The 19,509-nt window shown below is 54.7% G+C and overlaps 1 protein-coding gene across 1 annotated transcript in view; it reads left to right on the top strand.

Moving 5' to 3' along the window:
- LOC142923912 (heme A synthase COX15-like) overlaps positions 1 to 19,509 on the top strand; it is a 30,795-nt gene that overhangs the window by 5,069 nt on the left and 6,217 nt on the right. The window contains 3 exon segments of the mRNA XM_076064913.1: positions 8,756 to 8,915; positions 10,839 to 10,935; positions 16,949 to 17,103. Of these exon segments, the coding sequence (XP_075921028.1) occupies positions 8,756 to 8,915; positions 10,839 to 10,935; positions 16,949 to 17,103 (412 nt within the window).

The following is a 19,509-nucleotide window of genomic DNA, read 5'->3' as shown; positions in this document are numbered from 1 at the left end:
TAGGTGGGTGAGTGAGTGAGTGAGTGGGTGAGTGAGTGGGTGAGTGAGTGGGTGGGTGGGTGAGTGTGTGGGTGAGTGAGTGAGTGAGTGGGTGAGTGGGTGGGTGAGTGAGTGAGTGAGTGGGTGGGTGGGTGAGTGAGTGAGCGAGTGGATGGGTGGGTGGGTGAGTGAGTGAGTGGGTGGGTGGGTGAGTGGTTGGGTTAGTGAGTGAGTGGGTGAGTGAGGTGGGTGAGTGAGTGGGTGGGTGGGTGGGTGAGTGAGTGGGTGGGTGAGTGGGTGAGTGAGTGAGTGAGTGGGTGGGTGGGTGGGTGAGTGGTTGGGTTAGTGAGTGAGTGGGTGAGTGAGTGGGTGAGTGAGTGAGTGAGTGGATGGGTGGGTGAGTGAGTGAGTGGGTGGGTGAGTGGGTGGGTGGGTGAGTGAGTGGGTGAGTGGGTGGGTGGGTGAGTGAGTGAGTGGGTGGAGTGGGTGGGTGGGTGAGTGAGTGAGTGGGTGGGTGAGTGGGTGAGTGAGTGAGTGAGTGGGTGGGGTGAGTGAGTGGGTGAGTGAGTGGGTGAGTGAGTGAGTGGGTGAGTGAGTGGGGTGGGTGAGTGAGTGGGTGGGGTGGGTGGGTGAGTGAGTGATTGGGTGAGTGAGTGGGTGGGTGAGTGAGTGGGTAGGTGAGTGAGTGGGTGAGTGAGTGGGTGGGTGAGTGGGTGAGTGAGTGATGGTGAGTGGATGGGTGGGTGAGTGAGTGAGTGGGTGGGTGGGTGGGTGGGGTGAGTGAGTGGGTGGGTGAGTGAGTGAGTGGGTGGGTGAGTGAGTGAGTGAGTGGGTGAGTGAGTGAGTGAGTGGGTGAGTGAGTGAGTGGGTGGGTGGGTGAGTGAGTGGGTGGGTGAGTGGGTGAGTGAGTGAGTGAGTGGGTGGGTGGGTGAGTGAGTGAGTGAGTGGGTCAGTGAGTGGGTGAGTAGGTGAGTGGGTGGGTGGGTGAGTGTGTGGGTGAGTGGGTGGGTGGGTGGGTGAGTGAGTGGGTGGGTGAGTGAGTAGGTGGGTGAGTGAGTGAGTGAGTGGGTGAGTGAGTGGGTGAGTGAGTGGGTGGGTGGGTGAGTGTGTGGGTGAGTGAGTGAGTGAGAGGGTGAGTGGGTGGGTGAGTGAGTGAGTGAGTGAGGGTGGGTGGGTGAGTGAGTGAGTGGGTGAGTGGGTGAGTGGGTGGGTGAGTGGGTGAGTGAGTGAGTGAGTGGGTGGGTGAGTGAGTGGGTGAGTGAGTGGGTGGGTGAGTGAGTGGGTGGGTGGGTGGGTGAGTGAGTGATTGGGTGAGTGAGTGGGTGGGTGAGTGAGTGGGTAGGTGAGTGAGTGGGTGAGTGAGTGGGTGGGTGAGTGGGTGAGTGAGTGAGTGAGTGGATGGGTGGGTGAGTGAGTGAGTGAGTGGGTGGGTGGGTGAGTGAGTGGGTGAGTGAGTGAGTGAGTGTGGGTGGGTGAGTGAGTGAGTGGGTGAGTGAGTGAGTGAGTGGGTGGGTGAGTGAGTGAGTGAGTGGGTTGGGTGGGTGGGTGAGTGAGTGGGTGAGTGGGTGAGTGAGTGAGTGAGTGGGTCAGTGAGTGGGTGAGTAGGTGAGTGGGTGGGTGAGTGGGTAGGTGAGTGAGTGAGTGAGTGGGTGGGTGGGTGAGTTGGTGGATGGGTGGGTGGGTGAGTGTGTGGGTGAGTGGGTGGGTGGGTGGGTGAGTGAGTGGGTGGGTGAGTGAGTAGGTGGGTGAGTGAGTGAGTGAGTGGGTGAGTGAGTGGGTGAGTGAGTGGGTGGGTGGGTGAGTGTGTGGGTGAGTGAGTGAGTGAGTGGGTGAGTGGGTGGTGAGTGAGTGAGTGAGTGGGTGGGTGGGTGAGTGAGTGAGTGAGTGGATGGGTGGGTGGGTGAGTGAGTGAGTGAGTGGGTGGGTGGGTGAGTGGTTGGGTTAGTGAGTGAGTGGGTGAGTGAGTGGGTGAGTGAGTGAGTGAGTGGGTGAGTGAGTGAGTGGGTGAGTGGGTGGGTGAGTGGGTGAGTGAGTGAGTGAGTGGGTGGGTGAGTGAGTGGGTGAGTGAGTGGGTGAGTGAGTGAGTGGGTGAGTGAGTGGGTGGGTGAGTGAGTGGGTGGGTGGGTGGGTGAGTGAGTGATTGGGTGAGTGAGTGGGTGGGTGAGTGAGTGGGTAGGTGAGTGAGTGGGTGAGTGAGTGGGTGGGTGAGTGGGTGAGTGAGTGAGTGAGTGGATGGGTGGGTGAGTGAGTGAGTGGGTGGGTGGGTGGGTGAGTGAGTGGGTGGGTGAGTGAGTGAGTGGGTGGGTGAGTGAGTGAGTGAGTGGGTGAGTGAGTGAGTGAGTGGGTGAGTGAGTGAGTGGGTGGGTGGGTGAGTGAGTGGGTGGGTGAGTGGGTGAGTGAGTGAGTGAGTGGGGTGAGTGAGTGGGTGGGTGGGTGAGTGAGTGAGTGAGTGGGTCAGTGAGTGGGTGAGTAGGTGAGTGGGTGGGTGAGTGGGTAGGTGAGTCAGTGAGTGAGTGGGTGGGTGGGTGAGTTGGTGGATGGGTGGGTGGGTGAGTGTGTGGGTGAGTGGGTGGGTGGGTGGGTGAGTGAGTGGGTGGGTGAGTGAGTAGGTGGGTGAGTGAGTGAGTGAGTGGGTGAGTGAGTGGGTGAGTGAGTGGGTGGGTGGGTGAGTGTGTGGGTGAGTGAGTGAGTGAGTGGGTGAGTGGGTGGGTGAGTGAGTGAGTGAGTGGGTGGGTGGGTGAGTGAGTGAGTGGGTGAGTGGGTGAGTGGGTGGGTGAGTGGGTGAGTGAGTGAGTGGGTGGGTGAGTGAGTGGGTGAGTGAGTGGGTGGGTGAGTGAGTGGGTGGGTGGGTGGGTGAGTGAGTGATTGGGTGAGTGAGTGGGTGGGTGAGTGAGTGGGTAGGTGAGTGAGTGGGTGAGTGAGTGGGTGGGTGAGTGGGTGAGTGAGTGAGTGAGTGGATGGGTGGGTGAGTGAGTGAGTGAGTGGGTGGGTGGGTGAGTGAGTGGGTGGGTGAGTGGTGTGAGTGAGTGAGTGGGTGGGTGAGTGAGTGAGTGAGTGGGTGAGTGAGTGAGTGAGTGGGTGGGTGAGTGAGTGAGTGAGTGGGTGGGTGGGTGGGTGAGTGAGTGGGTGAGTGGGTGAGTGAGTGAGTGAGTGGGTCAGTGAGTGGGTGAGTAGGTGAGTGGGTGGGTGAGTGGGTAGGTGAGTGAGTGAGTGAGTGGGTGGGTGGGTGAGTTGGTGGATGGGTGGGTGGGTGAGTGTGTGGGTGAGTGGGTGGGTGGGTGGGTGGGTGAGTGAGTGGGTGGGTGAGTGAGTAGGTGGGTGAGTGAGTGAGTGAGTGAGTGGGTGAGTGAGTGGGTGAGTGAGTGGGTGGGTGGGTGAGTGTGTGGGTGAGTGAGTGAGTGAGTGGGTGAGTGGGTGGGTGAGTGAGTGAGTGAGTGGGTGGGTGGGTGAGTGAGTGAGTGAGTGGATGGGTGGGTGGGTGAGTGAGTGAGTGAGTGGGTGGGTGGGTGAGTGGTTGGGTTAGTGAGTGAGTGGGTGAGTGAGTGGGTGAGTGAGTGAGTGAGTGGGTGGGTGGGTGGGTGAGTGAGTGAGTGAGTGGGTGGGTGGGTGGGTGAGTGAGTGAGTGAGTGGGTGAGTGAGTGAGTGGGTGAGTGAGTGAGTGGGTGAGTGAGTGGGTGAGTGAGTGAGTGGGTGGGTGGGGTGGGGTGAGTGGAAGTGAGTGAGTGGGTGGGTGGGTGGGTGGGTGAGTGAGTGAGTGAGTGGATGGGTGGGTGAGTGAGTGGGTGGGTGGGTGGGTGAGTGAGTGGGTGAGTGAGTGGGTGGGTGAGTGGGTGGGTAAGTGAGTGAGTGGGTGGTGAGGTGGGTGGGTGGGTGAGTGAGTGGGTGGGTGAGTGAGTGAGGGTGGGTGGGTGAGTGAGTGGATGGGTGGGTGAGTGAGTGAGTGGGTGAGTGAGTGAGTGGGTGAGTGAGTGGGTGAGTGAGTGAGTGGGTGGGTGGGTGGGTGAATGAGTGAGTGGGTGGGTGGGTGGGTGAGTGAGTGAGTGAGTGAGTGGATGGGGGGTGAGTGAGTGAGTGGGTGGGTGGGTGGGTGAGTGAGTGGGTGAGTGAGTGGGTGGGTGAGTGGGTGGGTAAGTGAGTGAGTGGGTGGGTGAGTGAGTGGGTGGGTGGGTGAGTGAGTGGGTGGGTGAGTGGGTGGGTGAGTGGGTGGGTGAGTGGGTGGGTGGGTGGGTGAGTGAGTGGGTGGGTGGGTGAGTGAGTGGGTGGGTGAGTGGGTGGGTGAGTGGGTGGGTGAGTGAGTGAGTGGGTGAGTGGGTGGGTGAGTGGGTGGGTGAGTGAGTGGGTGGGTGGGTGAGTGGTTGGGTTAGTGAGTGAGTGAGTGGGTGGGTGAGTGAGTGGGTGGGTGGGTGGGTGAGTGATGGATGGGTGGGTGAGTGAGTGAGTGAGTGGGTGGGTGAGTGAGTGGGTGGGTGGGTTGAGTGGGTGAGTGGGTGGGTGAGAGTGGGTGGGTGAGTGAGTGAGTGAGTGGGTGAGTGAGTGGGAGTGAGTGAGTGGGTGGGTGGGTGAGTGAGTGGATGGGTGGGTGAGTGAGTGAGTGGGTGGGTGAGTGAGTGGGTGGGTGGGTGAGTGGGTGAGTGAGTGTGAGTGGGTGAGTGAGTAGGTGGGTGAGTGAGTGGGTGAGTGAGTGAGTGGGTGAGTGAGTGGGTGGGTGAGTGAGTTGGGTGGTGTGAGTGTGAGTGAGTGAGTGGATGGATGGTGAGTTGAGTGAGTGAGTGAGTGGGAGTGGGTGGGTGGGTGAGTGAGTGAGTGGGTGGCTAAACGGGGGCTCTGGACGGGTGCGAGGGGCTGGTAACCCCTCCACCTTCAATTAATTACCACTAAACCACGAGTTAAACTGAAATATGTAACTAATAAGCTTGTGCCGGAGGCCCCGGGGGGACAGGCGTCTATGACGTCTCCTGGCCAAACCCCAATTGGCGGAGCCGGGAGATTGAATCTCTACCCTCGGGGCTCCTCCAGAAACAACGAAAAGCCACTACGGGTGGCCACGTAGAATGTTCGAACGCTCACTGCGGAGGAGAGGCTGCCACTCCTCTGTCGGGAGCTGGACCGGTACCGCCTGGATCTCTGTGGCATTCAGGAGGTCCGGTGGACCGGCTCTGGCTCCTGCCACCATGAGGGGTGGACAGCCCTCTACTAGGGGCAGCAGACTGCCAAACAACAGGGTGTGGCTTATCTTTTGAACAAAAGAATGAAGGGGGCGTGGGAGCGTGGCGGTGAGGTGTGGGAAGCTGTAAGCCCCAGGCTACTTTGGGCTCGCCTTCCCATCAATCAGAGGCGAGGATTGGTGGTCGTGGTTACTTATGCCCCCACTGAAGACGAACATCCGTGGAGGGATGCAGGCAAAGCCGATGAGTCAGATGCCTTCTATGACCTGTCACAGGTGCTGGCTAAAGTGGCCCCTCGGGATAGGGTCATCTTGTTGGGTGACTTCAATGCCCGAGTTGGTCATGATGCTGGCACCTGGTCTGGAGTGATTGGAGGGCATGGGCCAGATCAGCTCAATAACAACGGTAGGAGGCTGCTAGATTTTTGTGCAGCCCATGGGCTTGTAATTACCAACACGCTGTTCCGGCATCGGCGCATCCACACAACATCATGGATGCATGCCGGGTCCAAGCAAGAACATCTGCTGGACTACATAGTGACGGACCAGCAGATGCGAGCCCATGTCCTTGACACCAGGACCTACTGTAGAGCTGATCTGCCCTCTTACCATCAACTAGTCATCTGTAAGATGCGCCTGCCATTCTTCCACTCCGGTGGTGGGTGTACACCCAGGAGCCCATTCCAACCTAAAGTGGCCTGGTCTCAGTTATCTGATGAAAGTTGCAAGCGAGAATTTCATCATCGCTTGCGGCTGGGGTTGGCATCGTCCCCCACTCCTCCTGATGTCGAGGGTAAATGGGCGAGGTTTAGGACTGTGACTCATGCAGCTGCAATGGCTGCTTTGGGTACGCAGTCCAGACCTCCCCAGAGACCCTGGCTGACAGAGGAGGTGTTCAGGATGGTTGAGAAAAGTGACAGGCCCACTGACATCGGCTACAGAATCCCATGTCAGAGAATGAGGAGGCTTACCGCAGCCTTCGCTCGGAGGTTCGGAGAGCCGTGAGGCGCTGCAAGGATGGGTGGTGGTCGCGGGTTGCTGAGGAGATGGAGTCTGCCTCAGTGGCCCACGATCACAAAACTCTATTTAACTCCATCAAAAAAGTAACCTGCAGCGCCACACCTATTACCATCATTAGGGGAAAAACGGTGATCCAATCTCCGACCCCCAGGAATTGGTTTGCAGATTTGCTGAGCATTTCTGTGAGGTCCTGGGGGAGGGAAAATCCCTCAGCCAGGAAAACATCGTGGCACAAAGTGGGGATGACCCTGCTGAGGCTGCGGTGCCTCAAATATTGGAAGAAGTCACCCCCTGTGAGTGGCTGGCTGAGGTGCCATCTGTTGAGGAAGTACTGAAGGTGATCCGGAGTCTGAGACCAGGAAAGGCAGCGGGCAGAGATGATCTCCCAAGCGAAATGCTGAGGGAGGGTGGCGTTTGTGCACATACTGCCCTACATGACATCATAACAACAGTCTGGACCACTGGACGGGTTCCGCAGGATTGGAAGGATGCCCTGGTGGTCCCCCTCTTTAAGAAGGGGGACCGCACAGACTGTAACAACTACAGGGGCATCTCACTCCTCAGTGTGCCGGGAAAGGTCCTGGCAAGGATCATTCAACATCGCCTCACCAGGCACGCTGAGGAGAGGCTTGCGGAGCCCCAATGCGGTTTCAGGAAAGGGCGGTCCTGCACAGATGCCATATTTTCTGTCCGTCTGCTACAGCAGAGGTGTAGGGAATTCCAACAAGACCTACATCTCTGCTTTATTGACCTGGTCAAGGCCTATGATACCATCAGTAGGCCTGGGCTCTGGGTTGTTCTTCGTGCTTTTGGAGTACCTGACCCTCTGCTCACGATCATTAAGGACCTTCATGATGGTGAGTGGGCCCGGGTAAAACTACGTGGCCGGGAGTCAGAGCCATTCCCTGTTAACATTGGGGTGCGACAGGGATGTCCTCTGGCTCCCACATTGTTTAACATCTATTTTGACCACGTAGTTCATGAAGCCTTCAATAGCTGTACCGGGGGAATCTCCATATGGTACAGATATAATGGGAGGCTGATCGACGCCCGGGTGCGGTCAAGGGATGGCTCCCTATTGCTCAACCACGTTATGTATGCTGATGATTTGGTAATAGCTGCACATTCGGAGGAGGAGTTGGAGACGCTGCTGCTGAGACTGGAGCGTGCCACTAAGAGGTGGGGCCTTACCATCAGCCCCACCAAAACTAAGCACCTGCCTGGGTATTTTGTACCATCGGACACTCCACTCGCACAACTCCCAATCGGTGATGGGGCAGTTGTGGAGAGAGTGGAGAGTTTCCCATACCTGGGCAGTGTGCTTATGACCGGCTCCAGTTTAACAGCAGAGGTCTCACTCCGAATCAGTCGAGCGGCAATATCTTTTCATCGGCTGCGTAACGCTGTGTGGAAGCTACCTGGTCTGTCGCTCCGCACTAAGCTTCAGGTCTTCTCGGCCACGGTCATTCCCTTCCTTCTCTACGCTTGCGAAACGTGGACCCCCCTAATGGAACATCTTCGCCAGTTAGAAACATTTAGGCTGGCCTGCCTACGATCCATCCTGGGTTTAACCAGACTGGATTGTGTGGGGAGCTCACAAATCCTTGAAAGATCAGTCCAGGGTCCCATCGGTGAGCTCCTCCGGTAGGCAAGGCTGCGTTGGGTGGGCCATGTAACCCGCATGCCCAGCCACCGCATGCCGAAACAGCTTTTGTTCGGCCGGATCGAGGGGGCTAAGCGGGCGTGGCACGGGCTAGAGAAGAGATGGAGTGATGTGGTACAGGAGGACGTGGAGCTGAGTGGACTTGCCGATGACTGGTACCAGCGGTGTCAATATCGGCCTCTGTGGAGGAGGCTCGTGAAGGATGCTACTGGGCACTTGGAGGTAGTCGCCCTCCAACAACAACGGAGGGCGGAGGAGCGACGCTCACAACAGCGAGCGGAGCGCCGGGTGGCTAAAGCACAGCAGGTTGGCACAGTAGGGGGCACAGGTGTTGCATCAGCCAGTCATCTCAGTCAGTCGACCCGTGGCACCTGGGTCTGCCCCGTGACCTCCTGCCAGCGGGCGTTCGACACTTCATGTGGCCTCAGGGTGCACATAGCCTGGCACAAGCGTCGTGGTGACGTCACCGCCACTTAGTGGCGAATGGCGGTTGTTGTTGTTGTTGTTATATGCGTGTGTATGTGTGTGTATATATGTATGTGTGTATATATGTGTGTGTATGTATATATGTATATATATGTGCGTGTATATATGTGTGTATATGTGTATGTATATATGTGTGTGTATGTGTGTATATATGTGTGTATATATGTATGTGTGTATGTATATATGTATGTGTGTGTATATATGTGTGTGTATATATGTGTATGTGTGGATATATGTATATGTGTGTGTATATATGTGTGTATGTGTGTGTATATATGTGTGTGTATATATGTATGTGTGTATATATCTGTGTGTATATGTATATATGTGTGTATATGTATATATACGTGTGTATATGTGTATATATGCGTGTATATATGTGTGTGTGTATATATACGTGTATGTATATATGTATGTATATGTATTATGTGTGTGTAAACCAGGTACATGGTCAAGAGCGGCTTGCACGAGGTGGAGGGTGCCAGCCACGTGCCCAGAGTGAGTCAGTACCGCCTAGCGGCTCATCTAGGCACTGCCCTGATCCTCTACTCGGCCTCACTGTGGAACGGACTCAGCCTGCTGTTACCTCCTCCTGCTGAGAGGGTAGGTGGGTAGGTGGGTGGGTGAGTGGGTGGGTGGGTGGGTGAGTGAGTTGGTGGGTGGGTGGGTGAGTGAGTGGGTGGGTGGGTGGGTGAGTGGGTGAGTGGGTGTGTGGGTGGGTGGGTGGGTGAGTGAGTGAGTGAGTGGGTGGGTGAGTGGGTGAGTGAGTGGGTGGGTGGGTGAGTGAGTGAGTGGGTGGGTGGGTGAGTGGGTGTGTGGGTGGGTGAGTGGGTGAGTGGGTGGGTGAGTGAGTGGGTGGGTGAGTGGGTGAGTGGGTGGGTGTGTGGGTGGGTGGGTGGGTGTGTGGGTGGGTGGGTGAGTGAGTGGGTGAGTGAGTGAGTGAGTGGGTGAGTGGGTGGGTGGGTGGGTGTGTGGGTGGGTGTGTGGGTGGGTGGGTGGGTGGGTGAGTGGGTGGGTGGGTGGGTGAGTGAGTGAGTGAGTGGGTGGGTGAGTGGGTGAGTGAGTGTGTGAGTCGGTGAGTGGGTGGGTGAGTGGGTGTGTGGGTGGGTGAGTGAGTGAGTGGGTGGGTGAGTGGGTGAGTGGGTGGGTGAGTGGGTGAGTGGGTGGGTGGGTGGGTGAGTGAGTGAGTGGGTGAGTGGGTGGGTGGGTGAGTGGGTGGGTGGGTGGGTGAGTGAGTGAGTGAGTGGGTGGGTGAGTGGGTGGGTGTGTGGGTGGGTGGGTGGGTGAGTGGGTGGGTGGGTGGGTGAGTGAGTGAGTGAGTGGGTGGGTGAGTGGGTGAGTGAGTGTGTGAGTCGGTGAGTGGGTGGGTGAGTGGGTGTGTGGGTGTGTGGGTGGGTGGGTGAGTGAGTGAGTGGGTGAGTGGGTGGGTGGGTGGGTGTGTGGGTGGGTGGGTGGGTGAGTGGGTGGGTGGGTGGGTGAGTGAGTGAGTGAGTGGGTGGGTGAGTGGGTGAGTGAGTGGGTGAGTGGGTGTGTGGGTGGGTGAGTGAGTGAGTGAGTGGGTGAGTGAGTGAGTGGGTGAGTGAGTGGGTGAGTGAGTGAGTGAGTGGGTGAGTGAGTGGGTGGGTGAGTGAATGGTGAGTAGGTGAGTGAGTAGGTGAGTGAGATGGTGAGTGAGATGGTGAGTAGGTGAGTGAGTAGGTGAGTAGGTGAGTGAGGCTTTTATAATGGTGAGTAGGTGAGTGTGGGTGAGTAGGTGAGTAGGTGAGTGAGTAGGTGAGTGAGATGGTGAGTGAGTAGGTGAGTGAGTAGGTGAGTAGGTGAGTGAGATGGTGAGTGAGTAGGTGAGTGAGATGGTGAGTAGGTGAGTGAGATGGTGAGTAGGTGAGCGAGATGGTGAGTAGGTGAGTGAGTAGGTGAGTGAGTAGGTGAGTAGGTGAGTAGGTGAGTGAGTAGGTGAGCGAGTAGGTGAGCGAGATGGTGAGTAGGTGAGTGAGTAGGTGAGTGAGGTGAGTGAGATGGTGAGTGAGATGGTGAGTAGGTGAGCGAGATGGTGAGTAGGTGAGTGAGTAGGTGAGCGAGTAGGTGAGTGAGATGGTGAGTGATGGTGAGTAGGTGAGTGAGATGGTGAGTAGGTGAGTGAGTAGGTGAGTGAGTAGGTGAGTAGGTGAGTGAGTAGGTGAGCGAGTAGGTGAGCGAGATGGTGAGTAGGTGAGTGAGTAGGTGAGCGAGGTGAGTGAGATGGTGAGTGAGATGGTGAGTAGGTGAGCGAGATGGTGAGTAGGTGAGTGAGATGGTGAGTGAGATGGTGAGTGATGGTGAGTAGGTGAGTGAGATGGTGAGTGAGATGGTGAGTAGGTGAGCGAGATGGTGAGTAGGTGAGTGAGTAGGTGAGTGAGTAGGTGAGTGAGTGGGTGAGTGAGATGGTGAGATGGTGAGTGAGATGGTGAGTGAGATGGTGAGTAGGTGAGTGAGATGGTGAGTGAGATGGTGAGTGTCTCCCCACCTCTCGGTGTGTGGCTACTACAGGCGGCCTCCGTTTCCATGGTGACCGTGCGGTCGCTCTCCCGGTTCCGCCTGTGTGCGTTGGGCACAACCGGGCTGGTGTTCCTCACCGCTCTCTCCGGTAGCTGCTCACCACACACTCACCACACTCACCACACACTCACCACACACTCACCACACACTCACCACACACCACGCTGCTCACTACACTCACCACTCACCACACTCACCACTCACCACACTCACCACTCACCACACTCACCACACACTCACCACACTCACCACGCTGCTCACCACACTCACCACACACTCACCACACTCACCACACACTCACCACACACTCACCACACTCACCACGCTGCTCACCACACTCACCACACACTCACCACACTCACCACACTCACCACACTCACCACACACTCACCACACTCACCACACACTCACCACACACTCACCACACTCACCACACTCACCACACACTCACCACACTCACCACACACTCACCACACTCACCACACACTCACCACACACTCACCACACACCACACTCACCACGCTGCTCACCACACACTCACCACACACTCACCACACTACTCACCACGCTGCTCACCACACTCACCACTCACCACTCACCACACTCACCACTCACCACACTCACCACGCTGCTCACCACACTCACCACTCACCACACTCACCACTCACCACACTCACCACTCACCACACTCACCACACACTCACCACACACTCACCACACTCACCACTCACTCACTACACTCACCACACTCACCACTCACCACACTCACCACTCACTCACTACACTCACCACACTCACCACTCACCACACTCACCACACTCACCACTCACCACACTCACCACACTCACCACTCACCACACTCACCACACCCACTCACCACTCACCACACTCACCACACTCACCATCACTCACCACCACACTCACCACACACCACACTCACCACACACTCACCACACACTCACCACACGCTCACCACACTCACCACACACTCACCACACACTCACCACACACTCACCAGACTCACCACACACTCACCACACACTCACCACACACTCACCACACTCACTACACACTCACCACGCTACTCACCACACTACTCACCACAATCACCACACACTCACCACACTCACCACACACTCACCACACTCACCACACACTCACCACACTCACCACTCACCACACTCACCACACACTCACCACACTCACCACACACTCACCACACACTCACCACACTCACCACACTCACCACACACTCCCCACACCACACACTCACCACACACTCACCACACTCACCACACACTCACCACACTCACCACACACTCACCACACTCACCACACACTCACCACACTCACCACTCACCACACTCACCACACACTCACCACACTCACCACACACTCACCACACACTCACCACACTATTCACCACACACTCACCACACACTCACCACACTACACTCACCACACACTCACCACACTACTCACCACACACTCACCACACACTCACCACACTACTCACCACACTCACCACACACTCACCACACTACTCACCACACACTCACCACACACTCACCACACTACTCACCACACACTCACCACACTACTCACCACACACTCACCACACTCACCACACACTCACCACACTCACCACACTCACCACTCACCACACACTCACCACACTCACCACACTCACCACACACTCACCACACTCACCACACTCACCACACACTCACCACACTCACCACACTCACCACACACTCACCACACACTCACCACACTACTCACCACACACTCACCACACACTCACCACACACTCACCACACTCACCACACACTCACCACACACTCACCACACACCACACTCACCACGCTGCTCACTACACACTCAACACACACTCACCACACTACTCACCACACTCACCACACTCACCACACACTCACCACACTCACCACACTCACCACACACTCACCACACTCACCACACTCACCACACACTCACCACACTCACCACACTCACCACTCACCACACTCACCACACACTCACCACACTCACCACACACTCACCACACTCACCACACACTCACCACACACTCACCACACTACTCACCACACACTCACCACACACTCACCACACTCACCACACTCACCACACACTCACCACACACTCACCACACTCACCACACACTCACCACACACTCACCACACTACTCACCACACACTCACCACACACTCACCACACACTCACCACACTACACTCACCACACACTCACCACACTCACCACACTCACCACACACTCACCACACTCACCACACACTCACCACACTCACCACACACTCACCACACACTCACCACACACCACACTCACCACGCTGCTCACCACACACTCACCACACACTCACCACACACTCACCACACTACTCACCACGCTGCTCACCACACTCACCACTCACCACTCACCACACTCACCACTCACCACACTCACCACGCTGCTCACCACACTCACCACTCACCACACTCACCACTCACCAAACTCACCACTCACCACACTCACCACACACTCACCACACACTCACCACACTCACCACTCACTCACTACACTCACCCACACTCACCACTCACCACACTCACCACTCACTCACTACACTCACCACACTCACCACTCACCACACTCACCACACTCACCACTCACCACACTCACCACACTCACCACTCACAACACTCACCACACTCACCACTCACCACTCACCACCACAATCACCACACTCACCACTCACTCACCACACACTCACCACACACCACACTCACCACACACTCACCACACACTCACCACACGCTCACCACACTCACCACACACTCACCACACACTCACCACACACTCACCAGACTCACCACACACTCACCACACACTCACCACACACTCACCACACTCACTACACACTCACCACGCTACTCACCACACTACTCACCACAATCACCACACACTCACCACACTCACCACACACTCAACACACTCACCACACACTCACCACACTCACCACTCCACCACACTCACCACACACTCACCACACTCACCACACACTCACCACACACTCACCACACTCACCACACTCACCACACACTCACCACACACTCACCACACTACTCACCACACACTCACCACACTCACCACACACTCACCACACTCACCACACACTCACCACACTCACCACTCACCACACTCACCACACACTCATCACACTCACCACACACTCACCACACACTCACCACACTACTCACCACACACTCACCACACACTCACCACACTACACTCACCACACACTCACCACACTACTCACCACACACTCACCACACACTCACCACACTACTCACCACACTCACCACACACTCACCACACTACTCACCACACACTCACCACACACTCACCACACTACTCACCACACACTCACCACACTACTCACCACACACTCACCACACTCACCACACACTCACCACACTCACCACACTCACCACTCACCACACACTCACCACACTCACCACACTCACCACACACTCACCACACTCACCACACTCACCACACACTCACCACACTCACCACACTCACCACACACTCACCACACACTCACCACACTACTCACCACACACTCACCACACACTCACCACACACTCACCACACTCACCACACACTCACCACACACTCACCACACACCACACTCACCACGCTGCTCACTACACACTCAACACACACTCACCACACTACTCACCACACTCACCACACTCACCACACTCACCACACTCACCACACTCACCACACACTCACCACACTCACCACACTCACCACACACTCACCACACTCACCACACTCACCACTCACCACACACTCACCACACTCACCACACACTCACCACACTCACCACACACTCACCACACTCACCACACACTCACCACACACTCACCACACTACTCACCACACACTCACCACACACTCACCACACTCACCACACTCACCACACACTCACCACACACTCACCACACTCACCACACACTCACCACACACTCACCACACTACTCACCACACACTCACCACACACTCACCACACTACACTCACCACACACTCACCACACTACTCACCACACACTCACCACACACTCACCACACTACTCACCACACTCACCACACACTCACCACACTACTCACCACACACTCACCACACACTCACCACACTACTCACCACACACTCACCACACACTCACCACACTACTCACCACACACTCACCACACTCACCACACACTCACCACACTCACCATACTCACCACTCACCACACACTCACCACACTCACCACACACTCACCACACTCACCACACTCACCACACACTCACCACACTCACCACACTCACCACACACTCACCACACTCACCACACTCACCACACACTCACCACACACTCACCACACACTCACCACACACTCACCACACACTCACCACACACTCACCACACACCACACTCACCACGCTGCTCACTACACACTCAACACACACTCACCACACTACTCACCACACTCACCACACTCACCACACACTCACCACACTCACCACACTCACCACACACTCACCACACTCACCACACTCACCACACACTCACCACACTCACCACACTCACCACTCACCACACACTCACCACACTCACCACACACTCACCACACTCACCACACACTCACCACACTCACCACACACTCACCACACTCACCACACACTCACCACACACTCACCACACTACTCACCACACACTCACCACACACTCACCACACACTCACCACACTACTCACCACACACTCACCACACACTCACCACACACTCACCACACTACTCACCACACACTCACCACACACTGACCATGTGTATGTATGTATATATGTGTGTGTGTGTATGTGTGTGTGTATATATGTATGTGTGTGTGTGTAACACTGTATGAGTGGGGAGTGGTAGTGTAGTGGTTAGCGCTACGCTGCGCTATGAACCTGGCGACCCGGGTTCGATTCCCGCTCACGGCCAACACCAGTGACGATTATCTGAACCGGTCCCGGGCCTCCCCTAGGTCGACTCAGCCTCAAATGAGTACCTGGTGCGGTGTGTAAACATCGCCACTGGGGAGACAAAGGCGGTCGGGCGTGGTGCTGGCCACCCACCCCCTCGTGTACCGTTCCGGCCTTCATAGGTGCTCGCTAACAGCACTTGCCCCTACAGTCTGTTAAGACTATATGGGGGATCTTTGTCTTTATCTTTGTGTAACACTGTGTGTGTGTGTAACACTGTATGTGTGTGTTTGTATATGTATGTGTATATATATGTATATATGTGTATATGTGTGTGTGTGTGTAACACTGTATGTGTGTGTGTATATATATGTGTGTGTAACACTGTGTGTGTATATGTATATATATGTGTATGTATGTATATATGTGTGTGTGTGTAACACTGTGTGTGTGTGTAACACTGTATGTGTGTGTATATATATGTGTGTGTAACACTGACCCGTGGCACCTGGGTCTGCCCCGTGACCTCCTGCCAGCGGGCGTTCGACACTTCACGTGGCCTCAGGGTGCACATAGCCTGGCACAAGCGTCGTGGTGACGTCACCGCCACTTAGTGGCGAATGGCGGTTGTTGTTGTTGTTGATGTATGTGTATATGTATGTATATATGTATATCTGTATATGTGTGTGTGTATATATATGTGTATGTATGTATATATGTGTATATGTGTGTGTGTAACACTGTGTGTGTATGTGTGTGTATATGTATATATATGTGTAACACTGTGTGTGTGTGTGTAACACTGTGTGTGTGTGTAACACTGTGTGTGTGTGTATGTAACACTGTGTATGTATGTGTGTGTATATGTATATATGTGTAACACTGTGTGTGTGTAACACTGTGTGTGTGTGTAACACTGTGTGTGTGTGTAACACTGTGTGTGTGTAACACTGTATGTATGTGTGTGTAACACTGTGTGTGTATGTGTGTGTATATGTATATATATGTGTGTATATATGTGTAACACTGTGTGTGTATGTATATATGTGTATATATCTGTGTGTGTGTGTAGGAGCATTTGTGGCGGGCCTGGACGCAGGCCTTGTCTACAACTCGTACCCCAAGATGGCCGACCGCTGGGTACCCAGCGACTTGCTCGACCTGGATCCATGGTGGAGGAATCCCTTCGAGAATCCCACCACAGCACAGTTCAACCATCGCCTGCTGGTACCGCACCACACACACACGGACATACACACACACACATACATGGACTTACACACATACACATACATGGACTTACACACACATACATGGACTTACACACATACATGGACTTACACACATACACAATGGACCTACACACACACACACACATGCATGGACCTACACACACACACATGGACTTACACACACATGGACCTACACACAAACATGGACCTACACACACACACATGGACCTACACACACATGGACCTACACACACACATGGACTTACACACACAAACATGGACCTACACACACACATGGACTTACACACACACATGGACCTACACACACATGGACCTACACACAAACATGGACCTACACACACACACATGGACCTCCACACATGGACTTACACACACACATGGACTTACACACACACATGGACCTACACACACATGGACCTACACACAAACATGGACCTACACACACACACATGGACCTACACACACATGGACCTACACACACACATGGACTTACACACACACATGGACCTACACACACATGGACCTACACACAAACATGGACCTACACACACACACATGGACCTCCACACATGGACTTACACACACACATGGACTTACACACACACATGGACCTACACACACACATGGACCTACACACACACACATTGACCTACACACACACATACATGGACTTACACACACACATGGACCTACACACACATACATGGACTTACACACACACATGGACTTACACACACACATGGACCTACACACACACACACATTGACCTACACACACACACACATGGACTTACACACACACATGGACCTACACACACACATGGACCTACACACACACACACATTGACCTACACACACACACACATGGACTTACACACACACATGGACCTACACACACACATGGACCTACACACACACACACATTGACCTACACACACACACACATGGACTTACACACACACATGGACCTACACACACACATGGACCTACACTCACACACATTGACCTACACACACACACACATTGACCTACACACACACATACATGGACTTACACACACACATGGACCTACACACACATACATGGACTTACACACACACATGGACCTACACACACACACACATTGACCTACACACATACACATACATGGACTTACACACACACATGGACCTACACACACACACACACATTGACCTACACACACACACACGGACCTACTACACACACACACATTGACCTACACACATACACACACCTGGACTTACACACACACACACACATGGACCTATACACACACACATGGACCTACACACACACACATGGACCTACACACACATACATGGACCTACACACACACACACACATGGACTTACACACATACATGGACCTACACACACACACGGACCTACACACACACACACACATGGACCTACACACACACACATGGACTTACACACAAACACACATTGACCTACACACACACACACACGGACCTACTACACACACATGGACCTACACACACACACACACACATTGACCTACACACACACACATGGACCTACACACACACACATGGACCTACACACACACACACATGGACCTACACACACACGGACCTACACACACACACATAGACCTACACACACACACATGGACTTACACACACACACATGGGCTTACACACGCATCTCCCCATTGTCAGGATGGAACCCACGACCTCCTGTAGACCAGGCGAGGTAGTCAACATCTCCCCATTGTCAGGATGGAACCCACGACCTCCTGTAGACCAGGCGAGGTAGTCAACATCTCCCCATTGTCAGGATCGAACCCACGACCTCCTGTATACCAGGCGAGGTAGTCAACATCTCCCCATTGTCAGGATGGAACCCACGACCTCCTGTATACCAGGAGAGGTAGTCAACATCTCCCCATTGTCATGATCGATCCCACGACCTCCTGTAGACCAGGCGAGGTAGTCAACATCTCTCCATTGTCAGGATCGAACCCACGACCTCCTGTATACCAGGCGAGGTAGTCAACATCTCTCCATTGTCAAGATGGAACCCACGACCTCCTGTAGACCAGGCGAGGTAGTCAACATCTCCCCATTGTCAGGATCGAACCCACGACCTCCTGTAAACCAGGCGAGGTAGTCAACATCTCCCCATTTTCAGGATCGAACCCACGACCTCCTGTAGCCAGGCGAGGTAGTCAACATCTCCCCATTGTCAGGATGGAAACCACGACCTCCTGTGTACCAGGCGAGGTAGTCAACATCTCCCCATTGTCATGATCGATCCCACGACCTCCTGTAGACCAGGCGAGGTAGTCAACATCTCTCCATTGTCAGGATCGAACCCACGACCTCCTGTATACCAGGC

This window comes from Petromyzon marinus, unplaced genomic scaffold, assembly GCF_048934315.1.
Source record: "Petromyzon marinus isolate PM22_M1 ecotype Great Lakes invasive population unplaced genomic scaffold, UKy_Petmar_22M1.pri1.0 PM_Scaffold_89, whole genome shotgun sequence".
Lineage (NCBI taxonomy): Eukaryota > Metazoa > Chordata > Hyperoartia > Petromyzontiformes > Petromyzontidae > Petromyzon > Petromyzon marinus.
The sequence above is the reverse complement of the archived record's forward strand: the minus strand, read 5'-3'. Positions and strand labels throughout refer to the sequence as shown.